The sequence below is a fragment of the Lactuca sativa genome, chromosome 6 (genome assembly GCF_002870075.4).
Source record: "Lactuca sativa cultivar Salinas chromosome 6, Lsat_Salinas_v11, whole genome shotgun sequence".
In the NCBI taxonomy this organism is placed as follows: Eukaryota; Viridiplantae; Streptophyta; class Magnoliopsida; order Asterales; family Asteraceae; genus Lactuca; species Lactuca sativa.
In genome coordinates this window covers 54276665-54291705 of record NC_056628.2, presented here as the reverse complement: position 1 = coordinate 54291705, position 15041 = coordinate 54276665, and the positions used below count along the sequence as shown (strand labels likewise).

Genomic DNA, 15041 nt, shown 5'->3' with positions numbered 1-15041 from the left:
GATTTAGTCCTTGAAAAACTTACAGATAAAACATTCTTTATAATGGATGCATAATTTAAAGTCAACGAGAGAGCAAATCCAGTCAACATGGCTATGAATGGATAACATGTGAGTAGTGGTATAGACACAACCTACACAAAACATATTCAAGACCTCACTTATCAAACAAACATCCCATTTTTCAAGATTCATATATAAAACTTTTTTTCTCTCATGCAAAATCAATAATTACATCAAAAATGAATAATTAAATTAAACAAATGGTAAAAGAAAAACTAAATTAAAGAAAAAGTGCTTACTCCTGCAAACGAGCTACTACTATGGGGCCAAATATCCTCTCCATAATTGGATACAATGTGAACTGGAAGTGTAAATCATATTCATACTTGTTTATAACCAGGGAGCACCTATGAAACATCATTATGTAGCTCCTCGCTTCTAATTTCCTGCAAGTGTAAATCAAAATAATAAGCTAAATAGTAAATATGCATCAAGCCAAGGGCAAAAGGTGGAATTTTTAATACCTGACTTAGGAGCTTTGGTATGTCTATTGTTGAAAATGTGATCTCAAGCATAGGCCTGCACTATCCCAGTTTAAAAGGTACATTTAGTTAGACGATTGTGTACAAAAGCTAATAACTATCCTGATGTCTAGTGGCTTGGGATTAAAGGACTTACAACAAATCTTGTAAGAGCATACATAAACAAATAAAATCCATAATAATAATGGAATAGATCATTACATTCCATTATCATGTTTGGTTGGCTAGAGGAAATGGAATGAATTTCAGTCAATTCCATGCGTATAGTTGCACGATTGCTATAACAGAAAATAAGAGGCTGTATACAAACGCCATGTGTCTCTGTATGTTGTATTGAACTAATACCCTTTGAATAACATACTTCAGCTTCTGATAAATCTCCACTCTTATAAGCCTCGTTTCCCCTGCACAAATCAATTTATTTCAGAAATCAAAAGCATATTAGGTTTATACAAATGTAAAATATCAAAAAAAAAGGGGGGGGGGGGAGGGGGCTCACTGCCATGTCAGCACTAGCAAAAGATGTAACAGAAGGTGAATACATAGATTTTCATGTCAAAAAAAAAACTTACAAGAACAACTAGCAGATCACGAGTAAGAGCAAGGCCATTGATCATGTTAATAGGAAGCATGTTCCCATCTCGATCTATTGTGTTCACTAGAGTCTCATCAACACATTCTAGCTTTGAGTCTTTCATCATTGGTATATGGCTGACACTTCACTTGATAGACCACATCCTAATTATGTATCACAAATAAACATATTTTGTGCTAATATTAAGCTAAATCTGTTTCATGTAAGCAAAATAGCAGTTTAATTATATACCTCCATCTACAATTTCTCCTTCAGTATTTCTGGAAATATGGAATGCCAGAGAAAATATGGTTCCATTTGAAAAAGATTTTGTTGTCTCACATCCCTACATCATATCAAAAAGAAACACTTTCACTTTGTGAGAATCCATAATTACAAGATATTGCCATTTATCTTATGATGATGATTGATGAAAATGAAATCCAAAAGTCAAACAACAAATGGACAGATATATGATTACCTCAGAATCCACAGACATGTTGTTGATTGCAATATAAGAATCATTGTCCAAACATATGCCTCTAGTATTTAAATAAGTTGCATCAACATTCTCTTTGCTATCCTTTGGGTAGGTGGCTGCTGCTAGTTACAAAAGATATAGATACATAAAGCATCCAAATTTATAATCCTCAGTGAACAAAAAGTAATAATAATGTCAAAAAATAAAAAAGGGTAACCAACTAACCTGGTTTTTTTTCTAGCAGAGGATGTAATCATCTGAGAGGCTTTGTTCTCTTGGTTGTTGAAATCTTCAGGCACCTTCTTCTGAGTTTTTGAAACTTTTGGACTAGCAAGTGCTTTAGAAGAATTTCTTCCCATTGCTACTTTCTTGGTTTGCATCTCAAACTTGGGAAAGAACTAGATTTAGATGCTTAACAACTTCAATTTTTTGGTAGATATGTTTATAAGTTGTGATCTTCCACAGATTGTCTGACTGGCATAAAGTTGCCTAACAGATTGGGAAATTTTATTTTAAGTTTTAACAACAACATGAATAATAATAATAAAGAATAGAGATTGAAATGTAAAGAAACATATGGGTGGGGGTGTGATGCTTGCCTGGATTGTATTGTGTGAAAGGTATCATTGGTTACTTCCTTTAAAGCTGACATCAACCCGTTTCCAACTTATTTGACTCAATCCCTTAATCATCATTTATGCATTTTTAATTGATGGTATTAGAATTCATATAACTCAGCAGTTGAATAATGAATTGGTTGCTACCTTCCATGCTGGCAGTGGCAGTGGCAGTGGCTGTCTTAGTCTTGTGGGTTTTGGGCTGTGGGTCCAGAGAGGTTTCTTATTTTGTGATATTTTTTGCATCTTCCTTGAGTATATTGGGATATCTACCACTTCTCACAAGATTTTTAATCTATAAAAATACTGAGATAAATTAATTACACTATACCCAGTAGTATTATTTTATTTTATTTTCTTACCTTAGGCAACTGAATCTGATGACGGATTGATGATGTGCTCCATCCCACAGGAACTATTTCAAGTGCTTGAGTTAAGGAAAAAAAACATCCAAAACTTAATGGTAGATTTTTTCAGGAAAAAATATTAGGATACGGTCTGAATGGACATTTGCATAAACAACACAGCGTTTGAACGATTGCAATGCGGATCTACAAAATCAACCACAAAATTCATGCAAACAGATCTCCAAATTCTCCTTCTTTTCTACTGTGTTTAGCTGAAAAAAAAAAGGGGGGGGATGTCAATGAAAGACTTACATGAACTTTAGGTGTTCTGAATCATTGGCCATCTGAACCAAGAGAGGGGTCTGTCTTTGTCCATTAGCCTTGTCTTTGAAATACAGATGTCTTCCTGTTCTTCTAACCACCACTGAACTGTGGTACCCTACTTTCTCAAGGCCTCTGACTCCGCAGAACATTGGGACATGAAACCACCAACACTTCCATCAACCATTTCCAAATAATTAACTCACAATTTACAAACCTGTCTGTGTCCTCTTGAGCCAAGGTGTGGAGTCGCAACTGTAATAAAGTTAATAGTCTCAACTACAACAATTTTTCAAGATCTGTCTTGGTATGTTTGATTCTGTGTGTAGAGCTTAGAAATAGTATATCTTGATATCAAGCCACCAAGTGAGTGACCTAAAATGATATCTTTTCAACTTTAGGATTGCGTTCTATCACAGATATCACCTGCAACCAAAACCACCACTTTTACTTCAAACTACAATGTTGTGTCATAGCAGAAATGAATATTTCTAGGTCTTGGATTTAACCCTAAAAATGATTAACGAGGAGGATACTCACCTCATCTGCTAATCTGCTTCCCATCACATCAATTCCATCAAGTGTTGCTAGTGCAGAGTTACGTCTGCTGCCTGTAGAGCATATCGATACACAAGATATAGTATGGAAAATAACAATGATAATACCAGTAATACAACCAAAGTTCAACAACACTTTTAACCAACACTAATTCTTTTTCTTAGCTTCCAGTAATAACATCAAGTTCATAAACATTTGGTATGCACAACTGAGAAGTATCTTCTGAAAAGAGGAGAGGAGTGCTATAGAAATGATTACAGTGAACAATAAGATCCTTGGGATACTTATTTAACAACATCTAATAAAATTTTTTGGTAGATATGTTTATAAGTTGTGATCCTCAATTTTTTGCATCTCAAACCCCAAGTCTCTACGAGAGTTCGCTGCACAACATTCACCTGTTACGAAATCAAATTTTACCAAACCCATATAAGCAATAGATCGAACACCTTATCTTCACGACCCAAACAAACTACTAAAAAAGATGATCGAACTGAACACCTACCTCATGAGTACGAGAAGCTGGGAATGCTATTGTCAAGGACTCAACAAGAGCTGGCGAATCTAAACAAACAGAGACTGCAGCAGCAAGCCCGATCAAACCTTTAGCAGTTGAATCAATCAATTTCTTATTGGATTCAACTGATTCGTTCGAATTTGCCTTGGGTAAAGCTTGAGGTGGTGTTGGTACTTTACACTTGCTATGGTAACCATTGAAATTGGAAGAAGATAATCGGTACTTATAGGGAAAAGTTGAAGAGGTTGGTGTTTGAGGGGTTTTGGTGTAAATTGATGAAATGGGTGAAGAATTACTAAGATCGAGATTAGGTCGGCGTACAGCATCCATGGTAGATACTCTAACTGGGGGATTTAGGGGGTTTGTAGATCGTAATCAAGATGAAGGGATTTATGGGGAATGAATGAGCAAGTGTAATGGTTGGATTTAGGGGGCTTTATGGTAATCCCTAAAAATCGGACCCAAAAATCTCTATATCGGGTTTACAAATACACAAACCACGCTTTTTCCTTTTCGTTAGAACCAAGTGAAGGTCAGATGACGGTGACGATAGTGGTAACTGATACACAAGGAAAACCTTTTCAACCACCATGAAACAATTAAGAGAAAGTTACAATGTTTTCGTTGCTTCAGCCTTCGGTGTGTGATTCGCGGCGACGACGTGATTAGGGAAAGAGGGAAACAACCATCGAAATAGAGAAAAAAAGGGGAGATTCGATTGTGAAGATGAAGAAAAGAAGGTAGAAAAGAAAGGCGGGTTTTCAAAATTTTAGGGTTTCGTTTCCCCCCGTTATCTTCTCAAGGCGCGTTTCCTTAAAATTATAAAGCGACACCTACAGAAGACGCACGCTTAAGATAAAGCGCCCTCCGTGTTTTTAATTTTTTTTCTTGAAACACTAATTTAAGGGCACGCAAAAATGCGTGTCCACTATCCTTCAAATTTTGGAAGTCTGACAATATTTTTAAGGACGCCCAAAAATGCGTAACGTGAATCAGCGAGTGTCATTGTTTGCGCGTCATTAAAGGCTATTTTTCTTGTAGTGATGAGAGATAGGTGATGATAGAAAGGTGATGATAATTAGGTGAGGATAGATAGGTGATAATGAATCGATGATGTAGGATGAAAGATACTATAACCTTGTCCGTCGATAATTTGGAGATGTAGTCATCTACCAGAGTATAGATGGTGACCACGGACTATTATAGACAACCCCATGGAAACACCAGCAGGCTCATAACCTGTAGGTGATGAATTACGAGTTCAGGCGATGTTGTAACTACGTATTCATGCGATGATACTCTAACCCCTTACTATGAATTACGAGTTCAGGCGATGTTGTAACTACGTATTCATGCGATGATACCCTAACCCTTGTTGGGCATGTATTGAGGAAGTAATCCCTGAATCAATATTGTCTACGCGATGTAGGTAATGATCCTTAGGGAGAGTCCTTAGGAACAAACATATAAGGAAATGCGATGTAAGGAGACGAGAGGTAAATATGATGTAGGAGACGTCCCTTAGGATAAATCCTTAGGGAAGGTACTTAGGAATAAAGAAGATAACGGGGATGAATAATTGGGTTAATTGTTTGATGATTAAACATAATAATTGTATTATTGTGGGTTGAAAACCCTATGTACTCACCAGGTTACCAACCTGACCCACTCAGTTTACTTGTATCACAGGTGACGATGTGAAGTTACATTACACTGAGAGATTAAGGAGATATAGGTCACTAGTGTAAAATGAATGTAAGTTCTGTTTATGCTTATGTTTCTGTATTGACGATGACATCCCAAATGTTTTTAAAGGAATAAAAATACATTTTTTCGGAAATGCTTTGATAATGAAATTATCATGTTTTTCTGGGAACAAATTCCGCAACGTTTTTATTGAAAGAGATACTCTGATTTTTATAAAGTATAAACAAAAATCGGTCTTTTCTGGCCGTGAAAAGGGGGATGTCACAATATGTTGCCCATGCTCCGCATGGGCCGTGTGCGTCTGATTTGAGTGTTATTTTTGTTAAAAGTCGCAGGTGTGATAATTCGACCCCTAATTTTCACAGACGGAGACGGATATGTAGAGGCATAAAAAAACAATAAAATAAATATGCGGACCAATATATTAAAAATATACCAAAAAAAGAAAATGAGAGCCGGCAGAAAGTGCAACGGACAGGAAAAAACAATAAAAGTTAAATATGAGGACAAACCCGGACTTTGCCCCGGACCGTTTTGTGTGTTTTTTATGAAAAAAAAATATAAAAATTTAGACTGTAAGGACCAAAAATGTCAAAATGACTAAAAAATTAAAGGGTTGAAATTAGAAAGTTTTTAGAAAAGGGGCCGAAGTTGTCAATTCCTTAAAATTTTGTGGCCAAACTTTGAATGTTAAAAGGTTTCTAAAAAATGTAAAAATTTTGATTGGAAGGACAAAATGTGTCAAAATGACTAAAGAATAGGGGCAAAATTGACAAAAAGCATGTATATATAAAAAAAGGATCTTTTTTGCCAAATCCTTAGCGAAGTTAAAATGAGACACAACTATATATATAAAGGAAAGACCATTTTTATCAAATCTTTAACAAAGTTACTGTAGCTAAGGTAGGAGAATTTTAATATATATATATATATATATATATATATATATATATATATATATATATATATATATAGTTAGGTTATTTTGTTTTCACTATCTATTGTGTGCATGTATGATTGATTCTGGACCAATCATTTTAGTTATTTTAAGAAAATAATTAATGCATATTACATGTTGAAGATATAATGAGTATTAATTACATCTTCCGCATTTAATATGTATTAATTACTTTCTTAAAATAACTAAAATGATTGGTCCAGAATCAATCATACATGCACATAACAGATAGTGAAAACATTTGAGCCTAACTCTCTCTCTCTCTCTCTATATATATATATATATATATATATATATATATATATATATATATATATAGAGAGAGAGAGAGAGAGAGAGAGAGAGAGAGAGAGAAATATGGGATTTGACAATAAAAAAGCTACACTCACCGCTGCCAAACATGAAAGTAAGAAGAAAATCAAAGAAAACATTAAAAGATTAAACTGAAAGCAAAAAGAAATTCCATAAAACGAAAGCCGACAAATATTGGAGAAAACTATTATTTTATATTAGTGTGACATGTTTTTGGACGTTGATAACTCCATGGACTAGTTACCGCTTTATAAGTTTAATTATTTTTGGAACCATATCATTGTGTTAAAAAATTCTATCTTTTTTTTTTTATCACAATATGCAATATTCAACATTCACTGTCACGTCACCTCCATCAATATTAAGTTATACACGTTGATGTTAAACAATAGGGTCTTGCTGATAGGACTACGTTAGAAATGATTCGTGAATTTTACCGTGTACAAGATCGATCGTTGGTATTGAAAATCCCATTACCGATTTCAGAAGCCAAGGAAGGTAGAAAGTAGTGCTTTATAATATGCAAATTCTAATGATTACAATGTCCAAAGATATACAAGAGTTTTTCGGAATCAAAAATCAAGGTAGACGAGTATAACACTACATGAATGACCTAAAGTTGTTGAATATTACGTTTGACTTAATGGAAAGCTACATGTAGTTGTTTGAAGTTAACATAGACAATGCTTGTTTGCACTGTATGCAAGTCCGAAGCACTCGTGGGTATCACATATAAAGAAAGTATAATATGATTTTAAACAATCATATATAATTTGTTATGGTTGTCATGAATGATGCTACTCAAACATTAGTTATGGCCGCTACACCCCTAACATCCCTAATACATTCGAAACTATGTGACATGCCCAAACCAAAACACTATAGGCATGGTCTAATGGTTTTTGTCCACGAAACCCGATATGAACATTGAGCATCTATGTAAATCATCGGTAAAGTCAACTCAAAAATGTATAAATCTATATTTTTTGCAACATCAATTGTAACAAAATTTATAACTGCAATTAAACAATTTATATCTTAGAAAACTAGAAAAGTATTTTACAACACATCCTAGAGCCATAAAACATAACTAAAAATGGTCCGTAACATCTTTCTTGATGTTGGTAAAAGTTTTCCGGTTAGTTCTTTTAAGATTATAAAAGCAAACAGGTACTCACAAAGCTTTTTCCATGCATTTGAGGAACTCATTTTCAAATGTTAGAAAAAGCAATTCCAAATTCTTAGTTGTAAGTGAAAGAAATATAGAAAACAAAGGATGTGTTGTCAAAAGATTCCAGAATTTGTCCGAAATGTACAAAGATAGTCCGAAATGCACAATGTCAATTTGGAATGTATGCTTTCTAATTTCAAATTTTAAGTCAAAGACTCAAATCTCACCAACCACTCATCAATTCTGGAACTACCGTAACTACTTCGAAATGTGACGCTCTAGAAAATGGGACCATTTTCCAAAAACTGAAAAAAAAAATAATTTTGTTAATGATTGGTTTATAAGGACTAGTTCGGTTAACATCCCAAGAAAATATTGTTATAATTAATAAAAACTTAATAATCATAACTTAAATCTAAATAACTCAACAATATACAAGAATATTTTAAGTTATAATTTTATCTATTAATTCTCTACCAAAATTTACCAAACAATCGAAACGTTATATATTGTATATCCATTTCTATTATACAAGTATATAAGTACATAACTGTTGCATATAAAATACAGTAATTATTTTCAATCATTAACCCGAATACCAAATACCCCTAAATGCATGCTGACTTTTAGAAAAATCATGGCTTTCAAGTTCGATGTACATTTTTGTGGGGAAGAGGAAAATGATTGATTGCCAAGTTCAGACTTTCGTATTCCGATTGGGGTTCCAATAAGCCCACTCTAGAAGAAACCAATTTGGGCTGATCTTGATTATGAAATATTGAAATCTGCTGAGTCTTAGGCCTAAGGCCCGTAGTCTAGCATTGTGCTCGAGCTCGACTGCTCTCGTCAGTCTCGTGTTCCCTTTCTGTCTTCTTGATTCTACATTTCTACCGTTAGCTGTATATTTTGATCAACAGACACTCAATTTGCTATTTGGCCATCTGGGTGGAAATTTGTTAAGAAAATAAGCTTCGACTGTGTTTTACAGGTACGCCCCAAATTCAAATTCCCGCTAATTTTCTTTCTCAGAAATTGTAACTAGTTTGGTGGGATGGTGGTGGTATTGGGAATGGGGATGTGTTCTGCATGATGTATAATTTGCGTTTCAAGTTAGGGTTTTTTCCTTGCTTGTGATATATTTTTTGTGGGTTGATAGAACAGGGGCACACAAGGTGTTCGACGTATTGTCCATGAGAATCAATTGAGTAGGGTTTTGATTTTGATGCTCGCGCATTAGACATCCGATTCATGTTCTTCTCTCTTTCTGTATATGCGATTCAATTCAACCAAAGCTTTAAAAACAACAACTTATAATTGGACTCATCACTGCAGACGCTCTAATGGCAAATGTTCCACCTTTTCAACCACTACCTAATAATCCTCAAGGGATATACAATTATGCATTTCAAAACATGGGCGAAGTTTCAACAAAACCACCAGAAAAAGAAACATCTACTACACTCTTGATACGTCATCTTCCTGAAGCTATTCCCCATGATACCCTCACCCGTCTTTTTTCCCATTATGGTGCTTCTTCTGTTCGTCCATGCACTACTGGAAGGTACTGTGATTCACATTTTTCATAGCTTCATTGTCAACTGTTGAAACTTGAAAGATAAAATAATCTTAACTTAATGTTTTCTTGATTTCAGTTAATTGACATGAGTCTTATTAATGCAGGATGAGGAACTGTGCATTTGTTGATTTCAATAATGAAGGTTTAGCCACTCAAGCACAACGCCAATTAAATGGGTAATTAATTAACTAATTCAAAGCTTATAAATTTTTATATCTTTATAAAATTTTAAGTTATATAGCTGCTTAATATCCAATCAGGTTACGTTTTCTTGGTAAAGTCTTGTCAGTTGAGAGAGCTACAACATCACCACATGATACTAAAACTCAGCAAAACAAACCAAAGTTAGGGAACAACGCCATGTCAGCAAAGGATGAAGCTGATGTGGCCAAAGATTTGAAGCAAGAATCAGTGACCAAGTCCACGTCAGCATTTGAACCTATTGCTGAAAAACTTGGTGTGGAGTACCCTTTTCCTCCTCACCTTGAGTAAGTTTTCCTTGTTTTAATTTTTAATCTTTGTATATTAACTAACATTTGTAAAGTTCTTTTCTTTTTTTTAATTATTAAACTAAATTAATTACTTAACTTCAGATATGCATACCCTCCACCAGATGGGAATATCCTGACCAACATTTTAAATGCTCTCATTGCTGTTCCTCGCTTCTACACACAGGTGATATTTTTCATGCCTAAATTTGTCATTTTATGTTATAATACAATAATTATTTATATCACTTGTTTCTTTATAGGTGTTGCATTTGATGAACAAAATGAATATTCCAGCCCCATTTCGTGCAGCACTACCCACCCCACCCCTACCCCCTACCCACCCATCCCCACCCCCACCCCCTCCTGTAGTTGCACATCTCTCAAGTGGTGAATCAGAATTGGAGTCTTCAGATGAGGTAACTAATTGTCTAATTCCATTTTCATGTCAATATAATTATAATTATAATTTCACAAATACTTTATTTATACATTTTTAGGAAAATGTTGGAGGTAGGAGAAAGCGTATAAAACGGGAATCCATTGTGGGTCCCGCTGTTGACAAGGATGTAGCACATGAAGCTGTTGGATTGAGAGCTGCAACTTTAGTTCCTAAAGAGATTCCATTGATAAAAAAGAAGAATCCTGTGTTGCAGGTTTTTATTTACTATTTACTATTAACACTTTGTTTAATATCTTTTTTTTTTACTTGTTATGTTTCTTTTTTGTTACAGATTAAAATTACTCCTAAACAAACTCAAACTGAACAAATAGATGATGGAATAACAGAAGATGTAGAGGAGGTGGAGAATGAGAATTTAAGTAGTAATTCTTTTGCTAGTGTTGAAGATTTAGAGCATGGAAAATTACCCCCTGAAGAAATTTTATCACTTCCAATGTTTAAGGTAAACTGTAATTTTACTTTTTGTAGAGTAAATAAGATTTATATTTATTGTAGGTTTTACTTTTTTGCAGAATTATAATGCTGGAAATCCTGCTCCTGTGTTGTACATAAAAAACTTGTCAAAAGATGTGGTTGTAGATGACTTCTATTTTGTCTTTGGTAAGCAGTGATCAAAGAGGGAATGGAATTGAACATAACAATGGAATGTAATGATTGATTCCATTCCATTACCTTATTCTGTAGGTTCATTCTTTGGAAGCATTGAAACAGCTAAAACAAATCTTTCTGTGAAGTTAATGCAGGTAACAAATAACAGTTCAAAATTAGTATTTCATAAATTCATTCAAATTTCTTATAATTGGAAATCTCATATTTCAAGTCAAATAAAGTCAAACTTGTTTTTGGGTTTCAGGAGGGAAGAATGAGGGGTCAAGCATTTGTAACATTCCCATCAATTGACATTGCTCATCGTGCTCTTGTACGCTTTTCAATTTCTTTTTAGTTGGAATTAGTTTTGTTATTTTTTAATATGAATACTTGAAGTAATTATTATTATTATTTTTTTTTGCAGAATTTAGTAAATGGATTTGTGTTTAAAAGCAAGCCAATGATCATTCAGTTTGGCCGGAATACTTCAGCTAGCAAAACATAAAACCCGATTAAAAAATAGGTTTGTACGAATTAAATTCGACACTTTTTAAAAAAAAAAATAATACTTTTTCAACTTTATGCAAAAGTGATTTTGACATGAACACATGCCTACCATGAAAATTAGGTTTTGTACGAATAAAGGTGACAAAAGGTCATAGTGATTATCAGTTTATGTCTCTCCTTTGTGTTCATATGAGTTTTATCCAAATAACATCCACTTCTTTTTCAACACAGGGGTAATAGCGTCAATTTACATTCTCAAGCTTTAACGTATGTGGATCCACGTGGGTGATGAAGGGGTCGGTCACGTGCATCTCCATCTACCATATAGGACCTTATCTATTTATCGTGGTCCTGACGCATGAATTTCATCTCGTTCTAATATTTACATTTTGCCCCCATGAGTTTTATAGGATGTTCATTTTCTAGTATGATGTTTTAACTTTTAACTCATGGTTTGTATTATTGTATATCTCTAGTTTACATGTTAATTATTATTGGTCCAAAAACAAATTCTCTACAAAGTTGTGTGAAAACAATGCTAGTTGATTTTAACAAGTATTTCATCAAGCAAAATAGAGATTCCTTTTAACAAGAGCACATGTTACAAAATTGTAACAAGATGTCATATAATTAATAGACACCAATTCAATTTGCTCACAAGTATTACAATATTCAAATTCAAACATGTAATATAGGTGGTTTTGGAATGGTATATGTAAGGAAACAAGCGAATATTTAACAGTTGTTAAATTTTTTTTTTAGAAAATATTATAGGAACATTTGTTAGTAATAAAATTGGTTTAGAATACAATTTGAGTTTGGAAAAACTAAACTCAAAATTTGAGGACTGAAATAGACAATTATATAAGTACAAGGGGGTAAAGTGTAAATCAAAGAAGACAGATCCTACTGTCATGAACTGGTAAACCACATCATCCACCGTTGGATTACGTTATCTGAAATAAAATAGGAAAAGCGGATCCTAGAAAAAGTGAAACTATCCACAAAGAAAAAATAAGGACCCCACAAATTTCTTCAATCTCAATTTCGAAACCGCTTTATACTCTTGCACGTATAGTATAGATTACACAATAATCAATCACAGAGGCATAGTCTCTCAATAACCCCCTTTTTCCGATTTTGACTAAACGCAATCCAAAAACCTTTCATCCTGCATCTCAAAAAACCCTTTTCTTACATTCAATTTGGATTCGCGAAACTCAGGAATCATGGCTAAGATTATAAGTAACGATTATATGTTTTCTACCTGTAACCATGGTTTACTTTGCAATAAACTGGACAAATCGTCTCCTGTAATGATAAAGATGCCGGCGTCTTCTTCAAAATCGGCAACATCTTTGACTTTCCGATCATCGGCAGACGGTGATTTCTTTGGTCGGAAGGTGGCTTTAGGCGGTGGTCAACAAAGAAGGGTCTTTACCCAAGCGGCTGCTGCATCTGATGTTAAGGTTTGCTTTCTGATTTCAACTCATTAACCTTTTTCTTCATTCAATGTTGAATCTTACAAAATTTTATAGAATTTGCGTGATTTATGATAAAAGGGTTTCTGCAATTGCTCGTTATTGCTTTTGATTGTTGCGTATACTTTACCCTGTTATGAAGATTTGGGCTTTAGTTTTTTTTCTCATAGCATTTAGCATAAAAATCGTTTCTTTACACCAAAAAAACAAGAAAAAAGAAGAACTTGATGACATAACCAGATACAAATTCTTACAAAATACTTGATTACTGTTTCACCATGTTCATAAAACTCGGGAATGGAAGCGACTTCATGAGCTTTTTTGATGCTGTTCTTCCTTTCGATTGTTAAACTTTCTTGTTTCTTCCAATTTTCAGTATCTTTGGGCATTTGTCTGGTGGATCAAACTAATTTACGAATCTTGAACTTATGATGAAACAGATGAGTTTAAGCATCGGGAAATCTTTAAGATGGTGGGAGAAAGGTCTTCAACCAAACATGAAGGAAATAACAGGCGCAGAAGATCTTGTTGAATCTCTTCTGCTTGCAGGCGATAAACTTGTTGTCGTTGATTTCTTTTCACCTGGTTGTGGTGGATGCAAAGCTCTTCATCCAAAGGTTCGTTTCAATTTCAATTTCAATTTCAAAATCAAATCTTTAATTTCTCCCAATCTTCAATCTTTAACCAACACCCATTTAATTTTTCTTACAGATATGTCAGTTAGCAGAGATGAATCCAGACGTACAATTCCTTCAAGTGAACTATGAAGATCATAAATCCATGTGTTATAGCCTTAACGTTCATGTTCTTCCATTCTTTCGATTTTACAGAGGGGCTGAAGGTCGTGTTTGTAGCTTCAGCTGTACAAATGCCACGGTTTGTGTTCATATTCCTCAATCTTTTCTTTTTTCTTTTTGTTTTAATGATAGAAAAAGACGATAATTTGAAGCTAATGACATGTAATTATCATACAGATCAAGAAATTTAAAGATGCATTAGCAAAACACAAACCCGATCGATGCGGTTTAGCTCCTGCAAAAGGTCTGGAAGAGAAAGAACTTGTTGCACTTGGTGCAAACCGGGACCTTTCTTTTGTGTACACTCCAAAAGAGGTCATACCAACAGTATCAGTACCAGTACCAGTATCACCAGTATCAGTATCTGGGTCGTTGTCAGAACCGAGTCTACCACTTCCACTTCCACTTCCTCGGCCCTTGAAGTCAACATTGGAAAAGAAAGATGAGAGTAAAGATAAAACCTTGGTATCTTATGGGAGATGAGTTGTGTTTAGTATCTTCTAAAGGGTAATGTGTCTAAATGTTAGTGTGTGTATAGGGTACCTTTGTACTATGTTAGTGTGTGCTTTTATTTTGTAAATAGTGCAAAAGTCGAGCCCGAGTTTGTGTGAAACAATATGCTAGGAAGTGTGTGCAAATGTTTTCTCATTTTCTTGTGGCTTAGAAGCCTAAATTCTGTGTGTAATATGTATATATGAAGGAAGATGACTATCTTGTAAACGTGGTTTTAATGGAAATTACAAGTTAGAATCTTTCTACATTTTGATGTTACTGCCTCGCTTAACATATAAAAGAGAAGCACATAAAACGTATTTACTCGTACTTGGTAGTTCATGAATGAATGCGCATATGCAAAATTTAGGATATACATTTGGCAAAACTAGGTTTTATTTATTTATTTATTATTATTTTTTTGGAATGACAAACCAATCTACTCCAAATTATTACCATCTACGACTCAGAAGGGATTTGAAACCATAACAAGAGTTACTCCTTCTGTCAGGTCAAATGTTTTTTGGTGGCAAAACTAGCTAGG

General features: G+C 34.2%; 2 protein-coding genes across 2 annotated transcripts; both read left to right on the top strand.

Moving 5' to 3' along the window:
* The first annotated feature begins 8741 nt into the window (after positions 1–8741).
* LOC111905357 (U11/U12 small nuclear ribonucleoprotein 65 kDa protein) lies at positions 8742–12248 on the top strand. The gene is made up of 13 exons (XM_023901051.3): positions 8742–9093; positions 9262–9666; positions 9786–9857; positions 9942–10169; positions 10275–10356; positions 10433–10588; positions 10670–10825; positions 10904–11074; positions 11145–11232; positions 11317–11375; positions 11486–11551; positions 11645–11743; positions 11959–12248. The coding sequence occupies exons 2-12, from the start codon at positions 9446–9448 to the stop codon at positions 11723–11725; spliced, it is 1380 nt and encodes a 459-aa protein (XP_023756819.2). The 5' UTR covers positions 8742–9093; positions 9262–9445; the 3' UTR covers positions 11726–11743; positions 11959–12248.
* Positions 12249–12747: 499 nt separating this feature from the next.
* On the top strand, positions 12748–14765 carry LOC111905356 (thioredoxin-like 1-1, chloroplastic). The gene is made up of 4 exons (XM_023901050.3): positions 12748–13196; positions 13649–13825; positions 13920–14084; positions 14183–14765. The coding sequence occupies exons 1-4, from the start codon at positions 12957–12959 to the stop codon at positions 14486–14488; spliced, it is 888 nt and encodes a 295-aa protein (XP_023756818.1). The 5' UTR covers positions 12748–12956; the 3' UTR covers positions 14489–14765.
* The last annotated feature ends 276 nt before the right edge of the window (positions 14766–15041 follow it).